The 27,125-nt window shown below is 33.1% G+C and overlaps 3 protein-coding genes across 3 annotated transcripts; all 3 read right to left on the bottom strand.

Moving 5' to 3' along the window:
• Positions 1-1,763: 1,763 nt before the first annotated feature.
• Positions 1,764-3,251, bottom strand: LOC107177871 (uncharacterized). Its single transcript, XM_015532391.1, has one exon. It carries the CDS (start codon positions 3,249-3,251, stop codon positions 1,764-1,766), a length of 1,488 nt encoding a protein of 495 aa, XP_015387877.1.
• Positions 3,252-13,495: 10,244 nt separating this feature from the next.
• On the bottom strand, positions 13,496-16,986 carry LOC102619422 (pentatricopeptide repeat-containing protein At1g32415, mitochondrial). The gene is made up of 2 exons (XM_015532428.3): positions 14,070-16,986; positions 13,496-13,599 (listed from the first exon to the last, which is right to left on the bottom strand). Exon 1 carries the CDS (start codon positions 16,737-16,739, stop codon positions 14,481-14,483), a length of 2,259 nt encoding a protein of 752 aa, XP_015387914.1. The 5' UTR covers positions 16,740-16,986; the 3' UTR covers positions 13,496-13,599; positions 14,070-14,480.
• Positions 16,987-20,242: 3,256 nt separating this feature from the next.
• Positions 20,243-25,646, bottom strand: LOC102619914 (uncharacterized). Its single transcript, XM_006485311.3, has 9 exons — positions 25,409-25,646; positions 24,675-24,905; positions 23,680-24,580; positions 22,518-22,582; positions 22,349-22,410; positions 21,980-22,083; positions 21,456-21,528; positions 21,003-21,183; positions 20,243-20,762 (listed from the first exon to the last, which is right to left on the bottom strand). Exons 2-9 carry the CDS (start codon positions 24,883-24,885, stop codon positions 20,677-20,679), a joined length of 1,683 nt encoding a protein of 560 aa, XP_006485374.1. The 5' UTR covers positions 24,886-24,905; positions 25,409-25,646; the 3' UTR covers positions 20,243-20,676.
• Between the last annotated feature and the right edge of the window lie 1,479 nt (positions 25,647-27,125).

Here is a 27,125-nt window from a genome sequence, read left to right as displayed (position 1 = left end):
TAAAGCCACCAGCCCCTTCTTTTTTCCTTGACTATGTCTTATTTTATGGAGGCATTCATAACCAATAATCACATTATCAGAGATGAGTCTATTGGGTATAAATGCACTCTGAGTGGGAGAAATAATTTGCGAAAGGATTGGTTTTAGCCTATTTGCAATAGTCTTAGCTACTATCCTGTATATCACATTGCAAAGGCTAATTGGTCTAAACTCAGTAACCTTTTTTGGCTTGGTTGTTTTGGGGATTAAAGCAATAAAGGTGTGGTTAAGGGCAGATAAGTTACCTCCCTCGTTGAGGATGTGCATGCATGTTCCTATCACGCTACTCCGAACTGTCTGCCAATGCTTCTGGAAAAAAGCCGCGGGTAAGCCGTCGGGGCCTGGAGCTTTAGTTGGGCTCATCTGATGCAAGGCTTCCACAATTTCTTCTTCAGTAAATGGCTCCTCCAGCTGGTGGTTCATATTTGTGGTCACCTTTGGACTAATTCCATCTAAGGCATCCTGAATTTGGCTTTGATTTGGGCTGGATGTTGTGAATAGGTTCTGGAAATACTCACAAAATTCTTTCTCTACCTCCCGTTGGTCTTCCGTCCATTGCCCGTGAGAGTTTTCGATGCCCCATATCTTATTTTTTCTCCTCCTAGCTGATGCCTTTGAGTGAAAATACTTGGTGTTTCTGTCACCTTCCTTTAACCATTCTGCTCTCGATCTTTGCCTCCAATAAATCTCCTCATCCATCAACATGCCATTAATTTGATTTTCAATCCTTCTGATTTGATCTCCATTCATTCTCTGAGCACTGCCATGCTTTGCATGAATGAGTTGGTTAATTAGCTGATCCTGCTTCTTTTTCCTATCCGCAAATTCAGACTTACTCCAAATTTTAAGATTGGCTAAAGAATTTTTTGCAGCTTGCTGGAAATGCTTCACCGGATTTTCCCGAGCCCCTCTCCCCATGGAAGCCCATTCATTTCTCACAATGTTCTTACAAGCTTCATATGAGCTCCACATATCCTCGTAGTGCTCTCTGTGGATTGATTTTTTGCCATGACTCCGATCTTTTGATCTCTCTCTAACTTCCATTAAGATTGGGCAGTGGTCGGAGACCCAATTTACCAAATTCGTAGCTGCCATATCATGAAAATTTTCACTCCAGTCATTGCTGCACAGGAACCTATCTAAGCGCTCCTCAATGAAGTGCTGGCCATACCTCCTGTTTGACCACGTAAAAGGGTGCCCCCTATACCCCACATCAACCAGATTACAAGCCTGAACAGCCTCCCTGAACTGTACTACCATATCTATATTTTTTTCATTCCCCCCTGATTTTTCTTGCAAATTCAATATTTCGTTGAAATCACCGAAACAACACCAAGGGTAAGAGAATATACCTGCTAACCTCTTCAGCAAAGTCCAAGTGTTGTGTTTTTGGTTTGTTTCTGGGTGGCCATACACTCCGGTGCACCTCCATACCTTGCCATTTCCAGTTTTCACGAGTGCGTCTATATGGTGTAAGCTGTAGGATTTTATCTCAACCTCAACATTCGATGTCCAAAATAAAGCTAGCCCTCCCCCTAATCCATTTCTGTCCACAGCAAAATGATTTTCGAAATTAAAGTGTCTACATTCTAAGCTAACCTGCTTGGCCATCATTTTTGTTTCACAGCAAAAGAAAATGTCTGGCCTATGCAGGTGGAGAATTTTCTTGATGGCTAATCTCGTTCGAGGCTTCCCCATACCTCGAACGTTCCAACTTAGGAGCTTCATCTCTGCCGGCGGGGCTGGCCACCAGCTCCCGCCGATTTATTGTCTGCCATTTCCTCCAACTCCATATCTGCATCATGTTCTTCGTCAACTAACTTTAGTTGGGTTTTTGCTCGGTGAAAGTTGAGAGCACAGCCACTGCTTGGCTGTTTTTGGGGACTAAGTCTTCTTTTCTTTTTATTTTCGGGACTGGGCGCTATTAATTCACAGCTGGGTCTTTTGGTGCACATTGGCCCTTTGACACTTATGGTGGGGGTCTTTTGGTTCCTGGCATGCAGTTTCCACTTTCTAGCTTTGGGCCTAATTTTTTCCTTGCTTGGCCCATTAACTACCTCATCCTCGTCTGATTTGGCTTTAGCAAAATTTTCCAGGTTGTCTTCTAAATTTGTTTCCCTCCAGTTTTCGTTTCCCGCCTGCATTTTCTTGTTTCTGAAGTAGCTGTCATTGTCAGTCACCTCCACTAGCATCTTACTTATTTCCTTACCCCTACTCTGTGTCTCTACTTGCACGTTTTCTGTCAGCTCTAGATCTGTCATTGATGGCTCTTTGTCAGCTACTTGCCCCTGGTTTTTGCTTTTTGGATTGCCATCGTTTCCCTGTTCATTCTCTCTTTGGTAGTGGTTTAGCCCCTGGTTGTTTATTGATATTGGTGGGTTTTTTTGGGATTCTGGGTTGCTGACTGCAATGAAGCTTTCATTAGCTTGGGCTTGCTCCCTATCACTCTTCTCCTTCATTCTGTTTTGCTTCACCTTCTCTGCCTGTGATATTGCTCTCATCCATGCTCCATAAGGAAGTTCGTCTTTTGGCTGCCCTTTATACTTCAAACATTCTCTGAATTGGTGCCCAATGTGAGCACAGCAGAAGCAGAAGTCCGGCAATTTCTCATACAGAACGGGCATTGGAATTTTTACTTCACCTTCCTGTAGATAAACAACCTTTTTTAATGGATGTGTTATATTGATGGAAATTCGGGCTCGAGCAAATAGCCCTATGCACTCCCCTGCATTATCCGTTTCAACTTCCTCTACTTTCCCTAGCTTCTTCCCCAACTCCTGGATAGTCTCTCTATTCATACACATGATAGGAATGTTGTGTAGTTGAACCCAAAAAGATGAGTGCGTAAATGGCTGGTTTTTAATATCCCCTATGCCATCTGGTTCCGTAAGCACCAGTAATGCTCTATCGAAGTGCCATGGTCCCCCCATCAGCACTCTTTTCTTTTCCTCTTCTGAACCAAACTTAAACAAAAATCTGTTTTCCCCCATGCTTTCAACTTTAACATCCTTTACTGTTCTCCAGGCATTTTGCATGGCCACTTTCAGCCCCTCTCTGTTCACTTTTCGCGTGAGTAAAACTTTTCCAACCAAGCAGTTAACAGCCATTTTTTCCCCCCTGGTCTTCATGCTTCCCATGAAAGTAACAATATCTTCCTCTTCTCCTTCTAGAGTTATTGCCTGACATTTTCTAACCAGTTCCTCTGCATCCATATTTAAAAAAGAAATACCAACAATAATAGCCCCTACAAAACTAACTCCAAACCCTTTGAATGATCTGCAAAACTTAAAGATAATAAAAGATGGAAGTAGCTGATAGTTAAAAGAAAAAGGAGCAAGAAAAACGAAACACCCAATCAAGGGGTGGCCAAAAGATAAGCCATGACGGCTTCACACTACTTTCATTCTAGTACTTTTTTCAGAGAAAAAAGTACTGTAGAAGAAAGGCTTAATAAATTCGAGGTGATTGAATGATTGATATATGATTAAAGTGAAGAAAACTAGGGTATTTATACAGGACACTCATAAGCAGTTAGAGGTTGCTGCTTAATTTCCTTAATTGCGTGATCTAGTTATCCACCGCTCGGTCTTTATATTAAGACTGATTAGTCATGGTTGACTTTTAACAATTATGGGGGTTAATATCACATTTATTAATTCCAGAATAAAACATGAAGTATTTATCAATAAATTTAGCTATTACTTTGTTGCTTTCAAAATTAGGCTGAAAGTTCTAGTTTATATACAGGACAATCTTGTTAAATTAATACTCAATAAATTGATAACATTAATTAAATAATAGTTTTTGTTGGTTTCGACTTGAGACCAACATGGTAAATTAATAATTTAATAAATATATTAGATAATAATTTTTCAAAAAAAAAACTTATTTTTCTATAGGACTCAAATAAAACATAAATTAATAGTTAACCAATTTGAAACTAAATACATTTAATATGCCTATTATTTTCTTTATTGTACTAGCATAGGGATGGCAAAAATCCCCACGGGGACGGGTACCCTCGGGGATTTTCCCCATTCGGGGAGGGTATGGGGATAATTTCATACCCAATTTCTTATTCGGGGAGGGGATGGGGAAATTTTTTTACCCAATTTCTTATTCGGGGAGGGGACGGGGATGAGGTGGAATCCTCATCCCCTACCCATTTCCCCATTTTAATTTTTTAAAATTACTAGTAAATAAATTATAAAATTTAAATTATAAAATTATAAATATTGGTAAAAATAAAAAAATATCAAAATATTTATATTATTAAACTTTTAGGCCTAATTAACTAATTAAAGTCCTAAATTTTTATTTAGGACATTAAAAAGACTAAGTAGATTCTATTAGCCAAATATTTTTTTTTAAATTTTAATATTCTTTAAATATTTTAAACTTAAATCTATTTTTTTATTTATTTTTAGATGTTATAATTGCCCACAGCGAATCACAATTTTAATATATAATCTAATCTAATATAATCTAATATTTGCTTTTGATTTGCTCCGATTTAACTATTGTGTTGTAAAGGGAATAGTCCACATTTATAAAGTGCCCACGCCACCATTGAAAAAGTTAATTTTGAATCTAAATTCGATTTTATTTGTAACAATTTTGTATTAAACTATTAATTTGTTCATGATAGTTTGTAAAAGAAGTTTGTATTCCTTGCATGTTGCGTTACTTACTAATTTAATGTATGTGACTTTTGTAATAGATATTAATGTAAGATATATTTCGAACAAATATATTTCGAACTTTACTTTTATTTTAATATGATTAACTCAAAATTAAAAAAAAATGTATTAGTTATTCGGGGATCGGGGACTCTCGGGGATCCCCTGTTATTATTCGGGGAGGGGATGGGGATTCTCTCAAGTAATTCTGACGGGGACGGGGAGGGGACGGGGACATACGCAAAATATCGGGGATGGGTACGGAGAGATCGGTCCCCTCCCCTCCCCTCCCCATTGCCATCCCTATACTAGCATAATGCTCTACGTCTTTCAGCGATTATTATTGCTTTCTTTGTATCTTTAAGATGAGAAAATATTATTGTATTTTATGTGCTATGTTAAAAGAAACAAAAGAGAGAATGGGCTTAACATGTTGTCTCTAAAAAACCTTCTCTAATAAGTTACTACATAATCACGATCTAATCATATAATTCAGCTAAAGAATTATTAAGTAATTTATATAAATTCATAATCGTATCATATAACTTGATAGAATCACCATATTCTCTAATTATACTATTTTAATACTTCATAAAAATTCTTATTATAAATGTGATATTATTTTTATAAATTAATACATTTTTTTATAATCTCCAAGGCTATTAATTTATCGATAGTTTTAAAATAAAAAATGAAAAGAGATCTTTCGAGAAAAGAAACAAGCGAGAAGCGACAAGCGCAGTTCTAAAAAGTAAAAAATATACATTGGTAAATGGTAATTGCCAAGCTCTATGACAAGACCAGAACCCCACTTGTACTCACGCTGTCACACACGTACATATGGCATAAAAACTCCCAAACGAAGTCAATGGAAACTCAATTAGAATTCAAAAACCAATTTAAAATAAGGTGATTGAATATTACTCTGTCAAGTTCTTGGACTTTAGGGCAATCGAAAGTTTCAGTTTGTTTTTGCTGATATTTATTTTTAGAAGGATAAATATTTGATTAATTTTTATATTTTGAATTAAGTATCCATTTAATCTTTATATTTTAAAAATTGTTTTAAGACGTTCTTGTTATTAAATATATTATATTTTTATCTTTACTTTTTCTTAACTTTTTTTAAAACTATCTTTGTAATAATCTTGGAGACATTAATAAAAGGAAAAAATGTTAATTTATTAAATTAACCGTAAAAGAAAATAAAAATTAATTTAAAAATTTCTTGTTATTATTTTACTTTTAAGGTTAATTTGATATTAATTCAATATTGGTAAATAAAAATTATTATAAAGATTGTTGTAATGATATTATTGTGAAAGTAAGGATAAAAATGAAATATATTTTATAGTAAGAATATTTTAAAATTTTTTATAATATATAAAATAAATAAATACTTAATTTAAAATATAAAAATTAAACAAATATTTACCATTTCGGGATGACATATATAAAGTTGCATGAAACGTGAGGCATATTATATGTTTGGCAATTGATTAGTCAATTACTTGTTTATTATGGTCTATTGCCACCTGCATTAAAAGCTTGTGCCGCGTTATTTAAAACGGCGACTTGACTTTGAATTTTGTTTATGCTGATATTTATTTTTGTAAATTCTTTATTATTAATCATTCAGTTTAAAATTATTTGATGTCAATGACTTCACAAAATTTCCACAAAAATAAAAAAGAGACAAGTACATAATACCAAAAGCAGCGACCCGATAAACCGTGTTTTCAAAAACTATCCAAGACGGCAAGATCAGTGCAAATGGGTTTGTATTTGAATATGACTAAACAGAGGCTGTGGCTACGGTACCTCATGAGTATCGTACCAGATGGTTAGATTTTTGTTGATTTTTATTCACTTTTTTTTTTAAACCAATTGTCGATGCCCATATTGATAAGCTAGGCATCATATATGTTTGGCCACCTTACTTGCTTTTTCTATAGGGGGACCTACCTTGTAAAATAACATAAGGTCCTTTACAAACAAGCTAATTAAATGGAACCTCTCACTAAATGATAAATTTAGGCTTTTGTCCCAAATAGCTAGTTATCTTGCTTATTAATCCAGTAGTGGTGCAGTTAATTAAATGAGCTAACCCGAGGATCATTTGGGAACATACAATAGTGGCTACAATAATTAGACATGTAATTAAACTATCCCAATTATTTAATTCCAAATCTACTCCACTAAAAGATTGGAGCTGACTTCCATAATTGTATGCTCGAATAATAATTCGTCTCAAGCCACATTGATTTCTTTATTGCACAATCATTTGTACCACATCGTTAATTAAATTGATATCTCAACTGTCCAATCAATTTAATAACATCTTATTCCTTGATACTTACTAGTTTTCTCTAATTATCATTTTCAATATACTAAATATGTTGACACACTCTGGCCAAAGAATTCTATGATCAAGTGCCGAAAACCCATCAAGAGATGTGTTATACAAATTCTATATTGTTAATCTATAATTCTAATACTCATAAATGCTCCCACCAAGATACCGGGTAATCTAGACTACAAGTATGTGTCATGCCCATTGGTAACTCAAATGGAATAACAATTACAATCATGAAATCATAATTAACTCAAGATTAAGATTACAATAAAATCAATGCCTATGAGATTTAATAAGTCTGACAGTTATTACAAAGTTAATTAAATCTCATATGTGATCATGTTCAATGTAGTCGTACTACATCAATAAATTCATACATGATTAAGATAAATCATTCAATGAATTTATTACAGTCTATACCTAAATAAAGTGTCCAACTTTATTTATCAACTGCGAACTAAATTTATTTAATCATAAGATAACTTGTATTTATGTCTTCTGTGAATCCACATGGTGATCACATAAATACATATAATATGATTAAATAGACTTTAATAAAAATATTAATGCAATTAAGATATTTGAATAAAATACCTCATTAATTTTATTAATCAGAAAAAATGTTTATTATAATTAAATAAACACATATGCTTTTAAAGAGCATATTTTCCCAACATATATATGTTAGATCCGACCTTAAATGTTTGAAATTATATTATATTCGACTTTAAATGTTTGAAATTGTAGTGATGGATCAATGATATATGTTAGATTTGGCGACTTGTGTATCATTGGATTATTGTTGTTTCTTTTGATACACATAATATCTCTAGACATGCATAGGGTCCAAAGGGAAAGGTCATTCCTTTTTACGGTTAAACGTTACAATTCATACATAACAATCATTTTGTTTAAATTATTTAAATTTATACATAACACAAGGTACAATTTCATTTATGCAAAATACATATAGCAATAATTATTCCTAAAATACAATATATAATGGATAATATAGGCAGAATAATACAATCATTTCTACCTTCATCAATTTGCACAGCTTTGTCGCATGTAGGCACTTCAGTTTGCACCCCATTTTCGTGTGTTTCCACAATAAATTTTATAGTTTCTAACATATTGAATGTCTCTGGCAATTTTTCATGCATTTGTTTGTAATCATTGTAAGTTGTTCCGGCATCCAACAAAAATTTATAAGATTGATAAGCATTCCCTTTGAATTGATTTACTTGCATCTGGCATTCAGGCCAAGAATTATATATGCCCAGCTTTCATCCTTTGAAAACAACATAATAGCTTTGAGTAGGCATTTGGTTTCTACATTGGAAAAATTCATATCAAACACTAGTAAGAACCGTGTTTCTTAAAATTAGTAATAAATTTAAATTTCTAACCATGCATCTTAGGATATAGAACTGCTAAAGGGAAAAGTTAAAGTTCAATAACTATCCTCTTAATATGTATAAACAAAACAAATCATCACTAATTTTTTCTTAATAGGTATAAATTGATCAATATCGACATTTAAATTAAACATTAAATGCAAAGCTAATATTCAAATAAAATATTGTGCAAAAATTCGGTGCATTTCAAAGTCAAAAATTCGATGCATTTAAGCATTAATACAATATTTCCCAAATCAACTTATCACACAAAAATTATCACAAATCATGTAATTAATTTTTTTTTACAGAATTATCATTATTCATTTCGCACAACTATCATACACAAATAAAATATATCATAGAATTCAAATCACAAAATATTATTTTTTTAAGGGAAATTATCATTCGTATACCCTATATTTGCTCTGTTATCAAAAATATTACAACACTTTGAGAGTGTATCAATCATCCACCCTTAGTTGATAAAATGTATCAGCCGACCATCAAACCATTAATTGCCGTTTGAAAGTTAACAGAATTACAGTGAATTGACGATTTTACCCTTGAAAATTATCACTTGTATACCCTTAAATTCTCTTTTTATCACTTGTATACCCTTAAATTATCACTTGTATCATATGAAAAGACCAAATTACCCTTTTGACGTCATCATACTTAAACGGCAACTAACAGTTTGGTGGTCAGCTGATATATTTTGTCAACTTAGGGTGGACAATTGATACACCCTCAAAATGTTGTAGTATTTTTGATAATGGAGTAAACTAAGGGTATACAAATGATAATTTTTCTTTTTTTAATTATTTGACAAAAATTGATACAAAACATTGATTATGTACGACTGAGAGATAGAGAGAGTTAAACGTGACCTTAATGATGGCTCAAATGGCGTAGTAGCACTGATTGTATCGATTGTTCTATTGGTGGCAGTTCCGTTGTAGATCGATCGTTAGCATGCATTAGGGACGAGTTCTGATATTGCTTGCAGCGTTGGATGGTGATGGGGATGAGTGGAGAAAGGAACGCATGAAGAATGGAGGGGACAAAATGAGAACGAGAACGAGTGGGAGGGATGAAGTGGGACGAATTCTGTACTGTCTACAGCATTGGATGGTGATGGGTATGAGTGGAGAAAGGAATGCATGAACAATGGAGGGGACAAAATAAGGAACGTGTGAAGAACGGAGGGGACAAAATGAGAACGAGAACGAGTGGTTGGGGAGGAGAATAAGCGAATAACGTTTCAAATAATGAAGATATTTGAGTTGCTTTTTTTCCATTTTTTATTCTTTATTTCATTATTTATTATCGGTCCCACAAATAAAAAAATTAGACGAGGGAACGCGTGAAACGGCAACATGGACTGCCATTTCTGTTGCCCCTTCGTCGACCTTTCATTTGTTTATCATTTTCCTTTCAAGTATAAGTGGAAAGCACCGCTATAGCTTAACCCATTTAACACGACGACATCAGAACCCTTCACTATTCACGCACATCCATATGGCATAAAAACACCCAAAAAAAAGTCATTTCCTACAGTCTACACCCAAAAAGCCGCTTAGCTTACAATCACTTTTTACTCCCGTTGTTTCGAACGTTATGGTCCAATGGGTCAATGGAAGCTCCTACACGTATTATCAGCACTAAAAATATTTGATATACACACACATGGGTGCCTAAGTTGTAATTGTTGTAACTTACAGTCCCTTTAAATTAATATAAAGGAAAATGATCATTTGTATACCCTTAGTTTACTCCGTTATAAAAAAATACTACAACATTTTGGGGGTATATCAATCGTCCACCCTAAGTTGACAAAATATATTTGCCTCCCACTAAACCGTTACTTGTCATTTAAATATGATGGCGTTAGAGGGGTAATTTGGTCTTTTCATATGACACAAGTGATAATTTAAGGGTATACAAGTGATAATTTAAGGGTATACAAGTGATAATAAGAGAATTTAAGGGTATACAAGTGATAATTTAAAGGTATACAATTGATAATAAGAGAATTTAAGGGTATACAAATGATAATTTCCTTTAATTTAAGTTTCAGGGGTAAAAATGTCAATTCGCTATAATTCCGTTAACTTTCAAACGGTAGCTAACGATTTAAAGATCAACAGATAGCTTTTGTTAATTTAGGGTGGATGATTGATACACTCTCAAAGCGTTGTAGTATTTTTTATAACAGAGCAAATATAAGGAATACGAATAATAATTTCCCTAATATAAAAAGCTATAACAAATGATGAGACCCGCATGATTTTTGAAGGGACTGTAAGTTACAGCAGTTGTAACTTAATAAAATTATATATATATATATATAGGATCCATTTACGTTACAATTGTGATACCTTACTATTCTTTTTATCATTATTGTGAAAATACCATTGGATGTAAAGCTATTAAAAATATATAATATTTTTAAAAAAGTTAGAGGCTGGATAATATAAAATTCAAAATCTAATTTAAAAAAAGCTGCCTCGATTAAGCTCTAGGGTTCTAGGGTAATTGAAAGCTCTACTTTATTTGTGCTTATATTTATTATTGGGAAGGTAATCCTTATATTTTGAATTAAATACTTATTTAATCCTTTTATTTTGAAAATTGTCACAAGACAACCCTATTATTAAATGTATTACACTTTTATCTTTACTTTTCTCAACTTTTTCAAAAATATCATTGTAAATCTTGGGGACATTAATAAAAAAAATATTAATTTATTAAATTAACCATAAAAGTACATAAAAATTAATGTAAAAATTTCATTATGTTATTTTATTTTTAAGGTTAATTTAATAGTAATTCGATATTGGCAAAAAAAAATTGTAAAGATTTTGCAAGGGTATTATTATAAAAAGAAAGAAAAAATAAATGTAAGAGTGTATCATATTTAATAGTAGGGATATTTTGAGATTTTTTTTTTTAAATATAAGGACTAACAGATACTTAATTCATAATACAAAGACTAAACAAATGTTTACCATTATGGGATGACATATATAATGTTGCGTGAAAGGTAAGGGAGCTAATATGATTGGCAATTGATTACTCAATTAGTTGTTTATAATGGTCTATTGTAACCTACATTAAAGGATTGTGCGACATTATTTCTAACGGCGACATGACTTTGAAGTTTATTTATATTTTTTTTGGGATGACATATAAAAAATAGTAGTAATGAAACCACAAATTTTTATATAAATTGATGTGACATAATATTATTAATTGAGTGAATATAAAAATAATAAATATCCATCATGTGGCTTATGTGGGTGATTTCATAAATCAATGTCAGTTTGTACAAAAAGTAATGGGTAGTTCATTAACTTGAAACATATTGATAAGCTAGGCATCATATATGTTTGACAATTTGTCGATTTTTATAGTTATTTTTTCATTATGATCTATTGCACAGCCTGTAATGTGGATTAAGGACTAGTGCCACTTTATTTCTACAGACGACTTGACTTGACTTTGTAGCAACCAAACATTTAGCTTCGCACTCACATGTTTAATTTGTTCTAAATTTGCTCCGTTTTACTGTCGACGACTTCTCAAAATTTCCACAAAATTAAAAAAGAGACAAGTACATAATACCAAAACCAGCTACCCGATCAACTGTGTTTTCGAAAACCATCTAAGACGGCAAGATCAGTCCAAATGGGTTTGTGTTTGAATATGTCTAAATAGAGGCTGTGACTACCCTACGTCATGAGTATTGTACCCCACAATTGAACACCATCAAATGGTCAGATTTTGTTGGTTTTTATTCACTTTTTTTTTTAACCAATTGTCAATGCCCAAGTCGTGGGGTAAACCCAGTTTGTGATTATTGATTATGATAATTACAATCGAGTGTTAATCAATCTAGATATTCAATAATGTTTGATACACATTTCTAGCTATTCAGTAAAAATTCTGCTTCCTCATGCTATTATGCAGGGATAAAGAACGTACATAGGTGTCTGCCCGCCTCCTTGGCGGATGCCAAACTACAATATCAGAAGCTAACAACAAAATAAGCTTCTCTTTTGTAGCTCAATTCTCAATTTCATCCCACTGAACACTTGCTGCTCATATCAAGTGACCTCAAATGGAAGCTATCCAACATGATTGAGCTAACCGAATCATAGTCCACGAGAAGAGATTCAGAGCAGACTACCCCCTCTTGGAGATAATCCGAAAACATTTAACATGATTGAAATGGAAATGAACAAACCATTACTGGAATCAAATCCCATTTAAATGTCTTCTTCGTATAGGCCTTATCAATTTGGTGGAGCATCTGACCCCTCTTTTTATCCAGCTGTGAGCATCAATGTTCTAAGGAATTATAAACCCAGATTCCTTCATCTTCTCACTATCTTAAAGCCTTAAAGGTCCAGAAGTACCATGCCCAGAATGTTTTTTCTGCAACATTTTCGGACGAAATAGTCAATATGAGTACAAATTTATCTATAGGCAAACATAACTCCAAGTTAGCCAATGAGGAATAGGAAAGCACTGCATGCTCTTGCTTACAGCTTACTGACAATGCAAGAATGCAAGGGTTTTACTATGCGATGCCGTACATAAACTAATCTCTTAGCTATTTTGTACTGCTACAAACCCCAAATAAACAGAACTTTCAATTAGTATGATTCACTTTTCAATGTTCAGCAATTTTCTTTTTTAAGAATGTTTTATATTTCTAAATAAACATAAATATAAAGCAACTTCTCCTCAACTCCTATATTTGAGCTCTAAATCTCTTGTACCTCCTTGAAAAAAATTTAGAAAACATTTTACACTGTTATGAAAATAGTATATGAAACATTAAGGGAATCAAATGATATGTAGAGAATAATCAACCAAAAGCCAAGTGAAGCCTAAAAAGAAAAAAAAAAATCTAGATTGGGATTCTGAGTGGGAAAAATTCATAGACACGAGACTACATAAAATTCTCCAACAATTACAATATATTCAAGCCAAGAAACTATGGCTAGTTTGTTCACATGGTTTGTGCGATTGAATCATCTTTCTCAAGTTCCATGTTCTGCAGTCTAGCTTTAGCTTAGAACTGTAGATCCAATCCCACATGCCATTCCAATTTGTTGTCCTGATAAAACGAAAGACAAAAATTGGCCATCAACTTCGGTTGTTAATAAACGAATAGTGTCAAATTTTAAAGCTATAATATAGGGAACTGGTAATGTTCATGTATTCTAGAAAACTTGACTTTTCCTTTCTCACTTCTTTGCATTCTAAGCAATTTCAAACATACATTCCAAAGGTTCATTTCATAGAACAAATATCCATCTTAAGGTTTCATAAAAAAGCCTAGCTAAAATAATAGAAGGAAGGTAAACCAACTCTAGCTTGTGATCAATAAAGCTCAACAGACTCAAAACATCACATATAATTACAAGAACATATTATGTGAACTAGTTTAAATAACTACAACAACAAGAGCAACTTTCAGTCAATATGACACCATAATCCCTCAGAAGCATGATATTTTCAAAGTAAAAACTTCTACAGAAGTACCATGGATTCCCTTGTCCTTTTGTTCAAATTTTATGTACTCACCATTCAGTATCTGTCATCTGGAAAACTGACAAGTGAGAAGCTTATATAAAGCACATGAAAATCTCGTGTATCCTTTTCTTCCACAAATTGAAAAGAAGTCATGTTTGCAGCCACTTTCTCTCACGAACTTCAGATAACCAAAATTATTTAGAATATTTCCCTTGTTATAAATATTGGAGGTAACTTCACTGTGCCTGTATAAGCATATCCAACCAACCAGATTAAAATAAACTAACAGAGGCAAAACTCTGGCATATTAACTGTTCCAACTCCAATCAACAACTCCTTTGGACTCATAATGGGCTCTTGGATCTGCTTGCGGTTCTCATCATACAATTAAATGACGACTCGACCCTGCGCTGTATTTAGTTGACCACTTCATGCATCTCATCCCTATTGCTTATGATACCTTCACAACAATATTTCAGCTACTTGAGCAGGTATTTTGTCTCCAGACAGGAACATTTGAATTCCACCATTTCGCATTAGCCAGCTACATCCAGGGACCTTTCTCACACCCTTCAAGCCCATATCCATCCTCAACTTGTGCTCTTCAACATGTCGACCGCTTGCGGCATATATATTGCAGAGCACCACATGTGCAGGAGCATTTAGTGGATCCAGCTCAAGGAGTCGTTTGGCAGCATGTTCAGCAATCTCCGCATTTCCTTCAAAAAAGCCACAAGCACCAAGCAATGCCCCCAAAATACGATGATCAGGTTCAAAAGGCAGTGTCAACACAAATTCCTCTGCTTCCTTAATTTTCCCTGCTCGACCCAGAAGATTAATCATACTAACATAATGCTCTGGACCTGGTTCAATTTTATAAACATCAAACATTGCATTAAACAACTCCCATCCTCGACTAACCAGCCCTGCATGACTACATGCTGATAGAATGCCCAAAAACGTAACAGAATTTGGGTGGGTTCCAGATTCCAACATGGATTCAAAGACCTTCAGAGTTTCATTTGCTAGCCCGTGATGTGAAAACCCCATGACCATGGAATTCCAAGAAACCAAATCTCTAGAAACCATATTTGAGAAAACATTATATGCATTGTCTATTACCCCACATTTTGCATACATTGAAATCAAACAGTTCTCAAGAATCAAGTCAGATTCAGATTCTGTTTTCATTAGCACACAGTGAATCTGCCTCCCCAGATCAATATTTGCTGTTGCACCTGCAGCTCCAAAAAGAACGGAGAATGTAGCATTTAGGGGAGGAACACCATGAGCCCTCATTTCCATAAATAAATATGTAGCGTCTACAAAAAGCTCATTTTGGACAAGGCCCGAAATCATCGCTGTCCATGCAACTGCATCCCTGTCAGGCATGTTATGAAAAAGATAATATGCATTTGATACTTGCCCAACACTTAAATACCCATCAATCATTGAAGTCCATGAGATCTCATCCCTGACAGGTACTGTGTCAAACAAATTCTGAGCCTCTTCCAGCCTTCCAAAGCGAATATAACCATTGATCATAGAATTACAAGACTGAACATTGCAGTTATTCCCATTCTTGTTAAATATCCAGTTTGCAAAGTCTATGATGCCAAACAAAGAATAAATTTGAATCAGACTCCTAGAGAGCCTTCCATCATAATCATCATGTTCCAAACCATTAACAATCACTTGAGCATGCAATTGCTTAACAAGGTGAGGAAACCCCATGCCAGCACAGGCATAAGCAAGTGATATAAATGTCTCTCTATTTGGTCTTACATCACAAATTCCCTTCATCTCTATAAAAAGCAACAAGGATTCTTTATGGAATCCATTCCAAGCAAACCCGCCAATCATGGCTGTCCAAGAAACAACATTCTTCTCTGGCATTCTCCGAAACAAACAATACCCTTCCTCCACTTCACCTGCTCTACAATACCCCGATATCATACTAGTCCACGTAACCACATTCCTCTCCTCCATCTCCTCAAACAAAACGCTCGCCTCTCCCATCATACAGCACTCCACATACCCTGCAATCATAGCATTCCAAGAAATCACATTCTTTATGGGCATACTATTGAAAACCTTTCGAGCCTCATTCAACTCCCCATTCCTTATCAACCCAACAACCATCGAGTTCCATGAAACAACATTCCTCTCAGGCATCTCCTCAAACAACTTCCTCGCCTCACATACCCTCCCTGCATCTGCCAAACCACAAATCATCGCCGTCCATGACACAACATTCCTTTCCGGCATCTCCTCAAACAATCTCCTAGCCTCGCTCAACCTCCCATTCTGCAGAAACCCAGATAACATGGCGTTATAACTAACAACATTTCTCTGCGGCATGAGCTGAAAAAGTGCTTTGGCTTCATCAATGAAGCCACGTTTTGAGTATTTTGTGATTGATGAGGTAAGATGGACAAGAAGACTTTTGGGGTGGTTTCGTTCAGACATACTGTCGAGCAGATTGCTTGCATCTTGGAGATTGTTTCTTGAGAGATAGTGGAGGATTTGAGAGTCGTTGAAGGTCAGTTTAGGGTCAATCCTACAACTTTTACTATACGAACGAACCCATTTGCCTCTATCAAACGTCCCCAAATGGGCCCACCCCGTCAAGACACTCACAAGAGATACCTTGTTAAGCCAGAGTTTTTGTGGGGCTTTAGAGAGGTTTCTATGCGTTTTAATGATCTTTTCAAGTGACATAGGAGATGATACATGGCGGTTTTCAGTTGCTTATAATTTGAGTCTAGCGGTCACTCTTTTTCTGTTATGAAAAATGGCGGGAATACCGGGAGCTTTGAAATTGAAAGCGACAAAAGTATCATTCACTATCATAATTGAATTTTGGTTGATAATTTTTTTTTTCCAATTTTTGGTGGTTTGGACTTTGGAAAAATGTTCACCCAGACGATTTTTTTTCTTTTTAATAGTTATAAGGTTTCATTTTTTTTTAATAATTATACTCAAATGAAATACTAGTAATTTAGTTGAATCATCACACTCAAAAGACATATTTATTCTTAAAAAAAATGTTCTTTAACTTTTAAAAGAAAAATTATCCATCAACCAACTTAAAAAATTAAAAATATACATAGTTATTGTGAGTTTATCACACTCAAAAGACATATTTATTCTTAAAAAAAATATTCTTTAACTTTTAAAAGAAAAATTATCCATCAACCAACTTAAAAAATTAAAAATATACATAGTTATTATGAGTTTATGATGATATCTCAAAATCACCTGAAGTCTTAATTTTATATCAACCAATTACTTTTTCATTAATTCCATTAGTTACCATTAAAATATTTAAGATAAAGACTATCTTTCTCATCTTTAAATTCATTTAAGAAGGTAAAACAATATTTTAAAAAGTTCTAGGAAAAAAATAATTTTTTATAATAAATTCTTTTCTTTTATGTTTTTTTAGATTAATAGCTTCTTTAATGATGGATAATGAAAATAATGAAAAAGTAGTTTGTCGATATAAGACTAAAAGTTAAGATAATTTTAAAATATTACAAAAAAATTTGTAATAACTACATACACTTTCACGGGTAGGGATGACAAAAATCCCCACGGGGACGGGTATCCTCGGGGATTTTTCTCATTCGGGGAGGGTATGAGGATAATTTCTTACCCAATTTCTTATTTGGGGAGGGGACGGGGAAATTTTTTTACCCAATTTCTTATTCGGGGAGGGGACGGAGATGAGGTGGAATCCCCATCCCCTACCCATTTCCCCATTTTAATTTTTAATTTTATTTTAATTTTTTAAAATTACTAGTAAATAAATAATAAAATTTAAATTATAAAATTATAAATATTGGTAAAAATAAAAAATATCAAAATATTTATATTATTAAACTTTTAGGCCTAATTAACTAATTAAAGTCCTAAATTTTTATTTAGGACATTAAAAAGATCGAGTAGATTCTATTAGCCAAACCTTTTTTTTTTAATTTTAATATTCTTTAAATATTTTAAACTTAAATCTATTTTTTATTTATTTTTAGATGTTATAATTGCCCACAGTGAATCACAATGTTAATATCTAATCTAATCTAATCTAATCTAATATTTACTTTTGATTTGCTCCGATTTAACTATTGTGTTATAAAGGGAATAGTCCACATTTATAAAGTGCCCACGCCACCATTGAAAAAGTTAATTTTGAATCTAAATTCGATTTTATTTGTAACAATTTTGTATTAAACTATTAATTTGTTCATGATAGTTTGTAAAAGAAGTTTGTATTCCTTACATGTTGCGTTACTTACTAATTTAATGTATGTGACTTTTGTAATAGATATTAATGTAAGATATATTTCGAACTTTACTTTTATTTGAATTTTTTATTTTAATATGATTAACTTAAAATTGAAAAAAAATGTATTAATTATTCGGGGATCGGGGACCCCCGGGGATCCCCTGTTATTATTCGGGGAGGGGATGATGATTCTCTCAAGTAATTCTGACAGGGACGGGGAGGGGACGGGGACATACGCAAAATATCAGGAATGGATACGGGGAGATCGGTCCCCTCCCCTCCCCTCCCCATTGCTATCCCTGTTCACGGGTCCCCCTATGTTGCAACAGTTGCAACATACAACAACTTTTATCATTTTGTGTTTGATTATATTACACTACCTTATATTTTCTGGAAAATTCAATAGCCACAAAAAGTAACAAACATTTACATATAAGTCCATTTTTGAAATAAAATGACATTTGAAAAGAATTTTAATTTTTTATTATTATTATTAATATCATTATTATTATATAAGATTATTTCTATTAAATTTTATTATTTTTTATTATTTTTATTTATGATTATTACTATATTATTATTATTAAAATTTATTTCTTTTATTATTTTAATTGTTATTATACTGTAATTAATTCATTAATATTAATATTTATCTTGTTATGATTAAAATTATTGTTATTAAAATATATTAACTTTATTATTTTAATTATTATTAATTATTGTTATTATTATTATTAAAACTTATTAATAATTTTTATTATTTTTATTATTATCATTATTAATATTATTATTTCAGTTAATTTTGTTGTTATTATTGTTATTGTTAAATTTTTTAATTTTTTTAATTAACATTATTGTCATAATTATTATTTTTAGTTTTATTATTATTATTGTTTAATTATAATATATACAAATAATATTAGGGACACAATTAACAAAGGGCATTTTAATAACTTATAATAGTCTATTCCAATTATAAAATAAAGTAAACACATCAATGGGAATGTTGTTCATTCCGATTCCAATTCCTATAGCTCAAGTAAATAACTTATTTTAATTCAAATTCCTTATTACAATTCTAGTTCATTTTAATTCTTATTTAATAAACGCACCATTAGAATGTGTTTAGAACATAATATTGTATATTGTTATAATATTGTTCACATTAATTTATTACTTACCTATGTTTGGAAGTTTTAAAGTTAGATTGTAGTCAATTATATAATTCACTATAGTGTGCTAACTTTTGTCTTAATTGAAATATTAAATATATTAAAATTATTTTTTATTTTTACTATAATAATTATAATATTAAAAATAAATTATATTATAATATTATTTTGTTATATTATATTATATTTATTTATTAATAATTAATATAAAAATAATAATTAATAAATTTAAATAATGAGAGTAGATCTAAAAATGATAGTAATAATTAATAAATTACGAAATATTTATGAATTTGTGGAATAAATAAACGAGTATTAAATCATGCATTGTAATTGCCTAATATCAATAATAAAAGTTCTCTTAAATTTTATACTTATTCCTTATTCATATCATTTAACAACTAAGCTAATAAATAAAATAATAATAATATTTTTTCCTAGCATTTCAAAAAATAAGAGGGATTACAATGAAAAAAACCAAATAAATACACCCTGCCGTTGGATTTGCTTTTACCATTCTTGCCTTGGATCCAATGGTTAAATTATAAAATGACAAAAGTAGTGGTATGTTGCAACTGTTGCAACATAGGCGGCTCCCACTTTTCATATTCTCGAAGCGGCTGACATAATCTTCCCTTCTAAAACAATAGTCTGTTGAAACATTTTTAAAACTAGGGTGATAATTTCAACCTCCGAATTAATTCCACATTCATCATGTTAGCAGATATTTTTCAATTTGTCATCGAGAAATCACATTGGCAAAATTAGCCACAAAGGTTCCCGCCATCACATTAATACAATCTTACAAAAATCACAAATCTAGTTGACCTCAATGTCAATTCTTGATTTAGATTTGGTACATACATGATCTCATTGATCTCATTCATTCTCAACAGCCCTAGTCTATCCATCAATCCTTGTGTTGGAAGCAAAAAATAAATAATAAATAATAAATAAAAACTCTTAGAGAAAAGGATTAAAGTTTGCTTTCTAACTTGATTTTGTTTCCAAACACTGCTGCAGTGTGGATAGCCCTGCAATTGAATAAAGCTCAAAGCCACGAACATCCTCATCATTAAATGATCGACACAAATGCAAATATTCCTTCTGATTGCATTGCATCTACTCACAACCCTGCATTTGAACTGACGCACATTTCTAGCTGGCTCGGCAGAAATTCTAGCCGGTAAAGCATAAGTTACATGTCAGCAACAGACCACAGATAAGCTTCTCTTTGTGTAGCTTGTTTCTCATTCGTTCTTTTGAACAATTGTTTTTCATATCCTACAAGATGCACAACAGAAGAAAACGGTCACATTTTTAAGATAAGTATTTCTTCTCTAAATAATTGTGTTTTTATTGTCATTGCATTTGAGTGACCTCGAATGGGAGTTGGCCACATTATTGAACTACCACATTTAATTATAGATAGAATGATACCCACAGGCAGATTCATTGTAGATTATCAACCTAGGAAACTAAACTGAAAAAAAACTGGCAAGAATGAAATGGAAGTGAACCAACCATTACTACGATCGACACCATCCCAGTGTCTTCCTGGTCGTATACCATATCGATTTGGTGCAGCATCTAATCCTCTTTTTATCCAGCTGTGACTAGGAATGTCTTGAGGAATTACAAACCCCGATTCTTTCATCTTCTCGTTTTCTCCTAGGTCTTGAAGGACCGGCTCAGAATGCTTCCTCTACATCATAATGAAAAGAAATATCACAAAATCAGCACTAAATTTATATGTAGACTAAGGAAAACATATGCTGATTCACCCACAAAAAATCGGTATGCATTAAAAAGCTCTTTGGTATTGATGATGATGCCAAAATATACTATATGTTCCTTGGTGACTGTCCACATGAAAACTGTTTTTTTTTTTTTTTTCTAATATTTTTTATGACCTCTGTACCAGACACTTTTCCGCGTAAAATTGTGCTTGAAACCCACAAATATGACTTACAATACCTTGACCAAATGAGCCATTGGATCTCCCCATCTTATTCTATCCTTCATTATTTTGTCCAGTTCAGGATCATCTCTGCAAGGAAAAGATGCATACACAATTAGAGAAAGATAACAAACAATAATTTGCATACAGGCTAAGAAACAATAAAGGAAGCAAGCATAACATGGTTATAAACCACATTGGTAAAAAGCAAACACTATTGTTGCTTGATCAATTTTTTCTATTATTTTATGTTTTTTTCCAGTTGCCCAAGCACCCCATCCCATACCAAATTGCAATTCACCAAGGGTTTGGAGAAACCGGAATCGAACCCTTGCATCAAAATAGCATTTCAAAACCATCAGAAAACAAAACTTTCACCTAGTATGAGAATATTCTCTATTAAACAAGTGGCCAAGAAGGGGGGGGGGGGGGAGAATAAGGAATCAGAAGATTAAATAAAGATGAACAAAATCAGTAAACGTTTACAAAACTAGAATAAACAAGAATGAGACATGAGTCGGAAAATAACAATGAATTTTACCTAGTTCGTGCAAAGGGTTTCTCCTTCTCAAGTTCTAATTCGCGCAATCTAGCTTCAGCTTCCTGTTTTTGAGCCAAGCCCTTGCCCCATTCCAATTTTTTCTCCTGACAAACAGAAAGGCAGCCATTGATAACCAACTCTCATACTCAATAGAGCAAAAAACAACAGAAAATTTTCTATAAAATTATGTAGATCAGTCTCTTATATCTTTTTCTGTGCATTCTCATAATTTGACATCTTTCAAAATCTCACTTGGTTATATAAAGATTCAGTGAACGTTCATAAAATAGCTTGAACTTTAATATAAGCAACGTAAATCAACCCCAAGTACAAGCATTATCTTTTAGAAGTTAATTTCCAAAGAAGTACCTCTGGTTTTTCTTTTCTTTTTTCTTTTGATTTCAAATACACCTCCTTCGATATGCGTCCTCCTGTAAAATTAATGGGCAAGAAAAATGCAAAAAGCATGAAAAACTGAAACCTAAAATAAATTAAAACATGTAAGATTGACCAACTTAAAAATCACTTTTCTCCTAACCTTTCTTATCACGATATACAGCTTCTGCACCAAGTCCAGTTACAGAAGGATCCAGCTCTTGAAACCTACAAAATTAAATATGTATTTAAGTCACACAATCAAGTTGGATAGCGTCACCAAATAAGACAAATATCCTATTTGCTTTTTCTAGCAAAATTTCTTAGAATAAGATATCATATTATTTAGAACAAGATCAAACAAAATAGGAAGTGGATATGCACAATCAAATTAATAGAAGGCAACTACTATGTAATTTAGTAACCAGTTCTCCCTTCTCCCTTTATCTTATCCCAGATAAATCTAGAAACAGCACTGAGGAACAGTTTTGAATTACATAATAATAAATAGAATTCAAAGTTACAAATGCTTGAAATTGTAAACCATTGATAATTTTGAATTTCACATATCAACCACTTCAAATGTTTTCAGTACAATAAAAATATAAAGAAAACAAATGAAAAGAAAAATAAAAGCATATATATTTGTTTCCAGTATATAAGACATAAAACTCTCAAACCTTTATCTAAACTAAATAGAAAATGCAGGTTATTGGTAAGCCCAATCAACATGGAAATACCACCCATCTTAAAAAGATCGTCTATATACCCTTCCTAATCTGAGGTGGGCAATCATACAGTTAGCTTCTTAGTCAGCATGTAAAACAAACTTTTAACAATTAAAGCGATGACTACACAGAGATCCTTTATAACAACCAAAGTAATAATCATAAGAAGGTCAAACAATACTTGCTATAATATAGCCATCAACACCCAGTTGCAGCTAGATCTTAAGGTCTTGTAGCATTTTCAATGGCATATAATAAAAGTTTCTCACAAAAAAAAAAAATTAAAAAATAAAAAACACTACTGACCAAAGTCCAGGCCTGAGAAGAGAACTGGTAAGTACCCTTGGGCTAAAGGGTAAAGGAAGAGGGAGAGTTCAGATGTTGTGAGGTTATCTATTCAAGTCTATTAAATAAGAAAATGAAATGAAGACTGGTAACTAGACGGTAAACATTCATACATTCCACAGATTCATGTGATTATGAAATGATACCCTGAAAAGATGTGAACAAAAAAGTCTGGTTGATTAACCAGAAATTTGACAAAGCAAGATGGTAAGAAAAGAGGAATTCAGTTTTTAAGTTATATAAGTAAATTACCTCAACAAATCCTCCTTCTTTCTATTAGAAATTTCTTCACTGATATCTTTTCCAGTAATTAATCCTGTTCTTTGAATCCCCTTTTCATCTTTTTGAATCTTCCTAGGTGGAGAAAGGTCAGGGACCACAGGCAATCCAGGTTTACCACTAGTGGGATCCTTCTTATTTCTCCGCCGGGGAGAGAGATCACTGCCTCGATTAGAGGAGCCCCGTTCAACTCGTCTAGAAACAGAAATTTCAGGTTCAGGTGATGGAGTATTGTGGTGTTTCCGTGGCTGACGTGGAGGAGACAAGTCAGCATCCTCTCCTGCAGGTTTAAGACCAGGTTCAAGTTCAGGTGTGTCATTCCTAGCCCTACGTTTCCGAGGCGGAGATAAATCAGAATCCAATCCTCTGGACTTTCCAATTTTTTGCTCGGGTTCAGGTGATGGGGTATGATATCGTCTCCGCCGCTGCCTTGGAGGAGACAAATCGGAACTTTCTCTGGCAGGCTTCTCTCTGAGTTCTGGAGAAGGTGAGTCATTTCCAGCCCGTCGTTTATGTGGTGGAGATAGATCAGAATTCAAACCACAGGAATGAGCAGATTTTGGGTCAGAATCATGCAATGAAGTATCACGGCGATTCTGCCATTGTTGTGGAGGTGATAAATCAGTAGTATCTCTTGCAGAAGCTGGTGGCCTTGGTTCAGGTTCCGGTGAAGGACTGTCATTACGAGTCCTCTGTTTACGAGGGGGGGACATATCAGAATCTGGTTTCTGTGAGCCCGGGGGTAGAGTATCAAGTGAAACCCAGCCGCTGCCATCCTCCGCTATCCCATTATAAGGTCTTCTCAACCTAAGTTGCTCCAGCCGCTTCATTCGCTTCACTTCGATGTCCTCATCAACTTGGGGCTTCTCTTCATCTATTACACAAAGATGCAACAACATTAACATAATAAAGAATAGCCCCAGTTGAAGATTAAAAATAGAAAAGATAACAACAATTGAGTTCTTTACCAGCTGAATCATTCCCATCATCTTCTTCTTCAAGATTTACAGGTTTTTGCCAAACAGGATCTTCATCAACAATTAGAACTCCTGCAGCATGCGTAGAATCTGTTTTCTTCATCATCTTCTTCTTCTTCTTCTTCTTCTTTTTCTTCTCTTCTTCGTTACTGTTACTCTCATATTTTTTAAGATAGTCTTTCAGTGACTTTGTTCCCGCCATTGTTCAACCCAACCAACTTCCTGGTAATCAGGATTTATGAGATAACAGGATATCACAAATTTTACAACCGCTTATCAATCAACAATGAACACTGACAATAGATATAAACAGAACCAACCACACAAGCTTCAATTAACAAGAAACCCAGATTAACTTATGAAATATACACTACAACTAAATAACTGACAGCATAAATACATTCTTTTTGATAAATGAACAGCTAGGGTTGGTTTTTTTTTTTTTTTAATATTGAATGGGATAAGTTTAAGTCGTGAAGAGCTTAAAGTTTTTCATATTTCAAATTGAATTAGCTAAAAATTTTCCCCCCTTAAAACAAAATCTTAGGTTCAAAAAGTAAAAGAAAATCAAAATTGCTTGGTCTTGTTTGACAAGTTCTCTCCTTCCTTCACTTGCTGCTAACAAAGATATTTACTCTTCAACCCGAAATTGAGTTAGCTTGATTCTTTTTATCATCACTCTCATAAACTTAAAATAAATAAATAAATAAATTGAGCCCACTTACAAAATATATTTGCAGACCAAAACCGATATGAGTTCTGGGAATTAGCGGCGTCAGTCGACGGAGATTTTAACGACCCTATGAAGCAAAATGAAGTGAGGAAATTGATTCTAGAGCACAAGCTTTCTTTTGTTGCGTTAATTGAATTTGCCTCAGCGGCAGATTCAAAAGAGAACCAGAGAGCTGGAGACGTCGAAAGACAGGCATCGCTTTCTCTGAAATAGGTTGAAAAGACGGTTTTGTCCACCGATTTTAAAAAATTAAATATAGTTATTATTATGAAATGGGTTATTTTCGGCCTGCAATCTGCATCATAAGGTTCGACATATCATCGAATCATACCTAACCGTTCAAATTTCGCCGTCATTGTTACTAAGAAAAGGATATAATGGTTAAATCAATAGTTAACCTAAATCAAATTCAAATAAAAATAAAACGATTAGGGTGTGTTTGATACTTTTTTTTTTCCATATGCTATTTTTCGCTTTACAAGAATGAAAATTAAGAAAATATGTTCGATGGGTCTATTTAATAGTAATAAAGTAAAAATTTAAGGAAAATTTTTAACCTACCCGCAAATAAATTGACATTTTACACCGCGCACCCAAAAAAAATATCGTGTTGCACCGCGCCTCCAATTCCGTTAATTTTTCAGTTATTTCTAACGGCTCCGTTTAACTTTTAATTAAATGACAAAAATACCCCTCTGTATGACAAAAATTTTTTTAAAGATTTTTATTTCAAATGCAATAAAGAGAATTCCCATTAAAATTAATTTAAGGAATGAACTTCTAATTTTACCCCTCCACCGTTAAACTTAACTGAGAAAATAACAAAATTGGGGGCGCAGTGCAACAGTCAAATTTTTTGAGGACGCGGTGTAAAATGTCAATTTATTTGGAGATAGATTACAAATTTCCCAAAATTTAAAGAATAAAGTATTTTCGATTTTTAGATTTTGCAAAGAGAAGTGGAGAACATTGAATTACCGTTCTCTATTTTTAAAGAACATGAGAGAAGATTCTGAAAATAGTGAGGCTCCCATCCGAGTCCACATTTTGAATTATTTTTTTATTTTATTAAATTTACCATCGCTCATGTCTCATCTCCCACTTTATTGTAACAAATAAATTTTTTCTTTTTGTAAAAATTTTACATTAATTTCCTTCAAGTATATATAATACAAATTTCTTTCTCTCTATTTTTTCATTTTTCTCATAAGAAATGGAGTTAATTTATTTGTAAATATATTGTTTGAGGAGTATAATTCTGGACTCGGCTACGTTGCAACAGTTGTACCGTACCCTAACTTTTGTCTTTTATGATTTAAATTAGGGGTGGGCATAAACCCACAACCCATGGATTTATCCAAACCCAAACCAAATAAATTAGTTTGAGTTAGGTAAATCATGTAAATGAATTAAATTTGAGTTTTTATGTATGAAACCATTTTATAATGGTTTGGGTGTGGTTAACCCATGGGCCAAGAATTACTACAATCCACCTCAATGTTCCTCTAATTGTTAAGCTAACTAATTGTTTTTTTTTTCTCTACACTACCAATGTTCGTCTATGTTGTAATCATTTATTTAATTTAAACTAATGTATTACTACAATCCCTGAATCTCTATTAATCCTGAAGTAAAAAGAACATCCTTTGCTTTTTTTTTTTTTAATCCCCTTTGTATAATGTCCTTTTTCACCTGCACCATTAACTGTC

Source organism: Citrus sinensis, chromosome 4 (assembly GCF_022201045.2).
Source record: "Citrus sinensis cultivar Valencia sweet orange chromosome 4, DVS_A1.0, whole genome shotgun sequence".
Classification (NCBI taxonomy): Eukaryota; Viridiplantae; Streptophyta; class Magnoliopsida; order Sapindales; family Rutaceae; genus Citrus; species Citrus sinensis.
Note: the sequence above shows the minus strand (reverse complement) of the source record. Positions and strands in the feature narration are given on the sequence as shown.

Excerpts from the sequence above, each read along its gene's own strand:
- LOC107177871 (XM_015532391.1), bottom strand. The coding sequence starts at position 3,251 with ATGGATGCAGAGGAACTGGTTAGAAAATGTCAGGCAATAACTCTAGAA.
- LOC102619422 (XM_015532428.3), bottom strand. The coding sequence starts at position 16,739 with ATGTCACTTGAAAAGATCATTAAAACGCATAGAAACCTCTCTAAAGCC.
- LOC102619914 (XM_006485311.3), bottom strand. The coding sequence starts at position 24,885 with ATGGCGGGAACAAAGTCACTGAAAGACTATCTTAAAAAATATGAGAGT. Across the intron at positions 22,583-23,679 it reads AAGAAGGAGGATTTGTTGAG|GTTTCAAGAGCTGGATCCTT; the intron begins GTAATTTACTTA and ends TTAATTTTGTAG. Across the intron at positions 21,529-21,979 it reads AAACCCTTTGCACGAACTAG|AGATGATCCTGAACTGGACA; the intron begins GTAAAATTCATT and ends TTTTCCTTGCAG.